At 33.7% G+C, this 3657-nt stretch overlaps 1 protein-coding gene across 1 annotated transcript in view; it reads right to left on the reverse strand.

The window, feature by feature from the left end:
• LOC105161444 (ras-related protein RABE1c-like) overlaps positions 1759-3657 on the reverse strand; it is a gene marked incomplete in the record, with an annotated part of 3479 nt that continues 1580 nt past the window's right edge. Inside the window, 5 exon segments of the mRNA XM_020693623.1 lie at positions 1759-2035; positions 2130-2222; positions 2292-2354; positions 2686-2783; positions 2975-3040. Coding sequence (XP_020549282.1) covers positions 1955-2035; positions 2130-2222; positions 2292-2354; positions 2686-2783; positions 2975-3040 — 401 coding nt within the window.

The raw sequence follows: 3657 nt of genomic DNA on the forward strand, positions 1-3657 counted from the left end.
TTCCTGTTTCTGGAATATTTTTCTTCGCAGTCACTGCATTTGTTCTTTGATTTGTCAAGTGTGTGTTTGTGTGTGTGTTTAAAAAGCAGAGATCAGTTACAATTCAGCATATGTATGTGGGATTAGAGGTGACAAGTGGTGGGTTAAAGCAGCCATCTGGCTTTGGCTTCTTTTGCATGCTTTGTGTTTCTCTTTTTACCCTCCCTCTCTCAACAAATTTCTCACTAATAACAATGCACCTAACTTGTATTTACTACCATAGAGGCTACCAGCTACACTGTCCTATTGGCTGATTTCAGAAAGTGAAAAGGGACTTCCTTCCCACTGTCACATTGGACCAAATTAATCTTCCATGAAAGTTGGGGTGAAAACTGAAAAAAAATATAAAAAGTTTGTAAAGGGAAGTTTTAATAATCATTTGGATAAATGTCAGAGGCCTTTTCCACAAAGTTGGAACTTTGGAAGAATTACTGCGGTACATTTTGGGGTTTTTATAATGTGATTTAATCTATCGACCATTTAGCTGAGTTGTCCTCAGCTTTAAAAAAGAGTGAGGGATTTGATTCAAACTTAAGTTTTCCTTTTTCACCCATATACTCAATTTATTGAAATATTAATATAAATTATGGTTGATATCTCAAAAAAGAATTTAGGTACTTTACAGGTTAGGATAAGTATGTTTCAGCTTTTTTAGAAAAATAATCAAATTATGTATATTGTTTTAATATTTTGAAATATTACATAATACTTGCTGCAAGTCAAAATAATAGCTGGAAAGAGCAAAATACATTTTTATCAATTACATAACAACTCAAAAAATACCAAAAAAAAAAAAATTCATTCCCAATTAAAAAGAAAAATATATTAAATCATTCACAACTCAACAAATTTTTTTCTCAATTTTTTCTCTCCTCTGAAATGTATATATACGCTCTCACATACAAGCAACATACGGGCAACAACAAAATAGACACAAATATACACACAGCAAATTTAATTATATATATATATATATTGCATTACTAGATAACTTAATTGAAATTTTAAATATTTAAAAATATAATAAAATATACAGAATAGTATATGCGTCCCAAGAGATACATCAAATTGTCAATCAAAAATTTAAAAATCTATTACAACGGGCTCTTAAGATTTCTCATAATTATAAATACCTCATGGTTGTTTGAAAAATTACAAATGTCTCATTAACATTACAAATATCCTAATAAATACCTTCTTGTGACAACCCATTATAGAGGATATTTATTATGGTATTTATGATTTCAAAAGATATTTATAATTTTTCAAGTAATAAAAAGATATTTATAATTATGACGAAATATTGGAAGCAAATATCAATTACAGACCAAAAGATGTTGAAAGCAGTGGCCAATACTGGACAAAGTATAAGGACAAGAGGTGATAGTATAATAAATCTGAAGTACGAGAAGAATTTGCATAACTTGACAACTCTTCAAGGAATGTGAACGTAATTGTCCCCTACAATAATATTCATGTGGGAAGATTTCTAAAGATCTTCAAGCAAATGCAGCCAAGTGCAAAGGCTTAGCCTGGTTTTTGCAGATGTTAGGAAATTGAAAGCAGGAACATAACCACAGACCATGCATGAAAATAAAATCACTTTTGCCACTTTGGAGGGAATTAGAACAATCCATTTAGACAACCATAAACAGAGCTTCATCTTTATACTCAAATTGTAAAGAAAAGAAAGTAATTTCTGAGAACTGCTCCAGTCAGTACATAAGAAATATTTATATATTAATTAATTCATCCAATAAAGATTTGTCAAGAGAACACAATTCTAAAAATAATTAGGGGGATAACAATACATGCAACACTGATATGGTTATAAGAAGGCTAGTTCCTCTATCAAAATGGTCAACTCAAGGATGCATCACGCAGTCCTATCTTCAATTCAGGATGGGTTTGATTATTAGCCACAGCAAGATGATTTTGGAGCAGTCTGGCCAGCCCCTGCTGCCTGGTCCGCTGGGGTAATCTTTATGGTTTGCGGCTATCATATTCGAGCATAAACAATAGGTCAGTCTCGAAATAGCACACCTACAGAGAAATTGATAAACACACAGGTATAAAGCAACACTTGATACCTCGGCCCTTGAATCAGTTTCAGCGAGTCTTTGCTTTATGTCCCTGGCTATTGAGAAGAAAACCTCCTCCACATTCATGTTTGTTTTAGCACTCTGTTGAGCATTATGTCATTTAGACTGAATCATTCGGTATAAAACCCAAAACGTAATAGTGCTACTTACTGTCTCGAAGAATTTGATCCCATATTCATCAGCAAGAGCTTGACCCTTAGAGGTCGGAACAGCCTACAGAGGTTTGAGAGTTTTGACTCAAAATTGTGCAAATACAAGCTAAACTACAGGATAAAGGACACTGTGAATAACATGCCAGTCCAGATATCATACTGGTAGTGAATGCAGATGGCTTTCCATCACTATTCATTTGACATTCCAATACTTAGAAATTTCAGAATGTCACATGGCAACGGACTTATTTCCATGAAAACATGCATGTTCAAATACAAGTTTATCAAGGTGTAGATGTACCCCAGTGGAGTTACATCACAGCGGAGATGCACAGGCAAGCATACTTGGAGAGATTAACAGATATAGAAACAGAGAGGAAGAGATAGCAGACCCTTTTACTTTCATCCATATCAGCCTTGTTGCCCACCAATATCTTGTTCACATTGTCAGAGGCATGTTGTTCGATGTTTCTGATCCAATTCCTAATGTCTACAAAATGATGTCGTCAATTTTGACAATTAAATAACAAACTGTAACATAAGAGACAATTGTACAATCAGAAAGTTATTGATACATATGTAAGACATTACTAAATGTAAAAGAGAAAACGAATCCAAAAATGCAAACAATGCAAATCATTTAAGCACAAAATTAGAAAATTAAGAATGAAGAATAATTACTGTTGAAAGATGACTCGTCAGTAACATCGTAGACCAGCAATATGCCCATTGCACCACGGTAGTAGGCTGCAAAAAAATAGTTACTTCGGCAAAAAGCACAGAAAGTTCAAGATAGAACAACAGTGCTTTGGGCAAATCTAGAAGGCTAGACACAGATAGAGAAGATAAACCAATGTAATGTACTAAAAGCATCCTAAATGAACTCATCTCTATTAAATCATGTATGAGAAGACGAGAAAACACCAAAACAAAATGAGATACTATTAAAGGAAATTTGGATAGCTGTCTCACAAATGAAAATGACACATGTGCTTTTTGGTCTATCAGACTGTTATAAAGAATTGACTGGTTCCAATTTACCAAACAAAACGAGCACTGCTTCTTAGAACTGCCTTCTGTAAATACTCATCCTACCAAATAGGCCTTAAGGACTTCTAAGAATCAAAATATGAAGCAATTTTCTTTATAGTAATTCAAAGCACCTGTAGCTCATTGCAAACAAACTCCTCTGAGTCTACTTCCTTCTCATATGGCAAATGGCACGTCACAGTTCTAAAATTACTACATAACATTTGAAAACACATCCTGATAGTGACACTTTGCAGAAAAAACAAACTGCAGTCAAAATGAACTACTGCAGCAGATTCAAGCATCAGTCAAACACATACCAGTTGTGATGGTGT

The sequence above is a fragment of the Sesamum indicum genome, linkage group LG5, assembly GCF_000512975.1.
Source record: "Sesamum indicum cultivar Zhongzhi No. 13 linkage group LG5, S_indicum_v1.0, whole genome shotgun sequence".
NCBI classification, from domain to species: Eukaryota; Viridiplantae; Streptophyta; class Magnoliopsida; order Lamiales; family Pedaliaceae; genus Sesamum; species Sesamum indicum.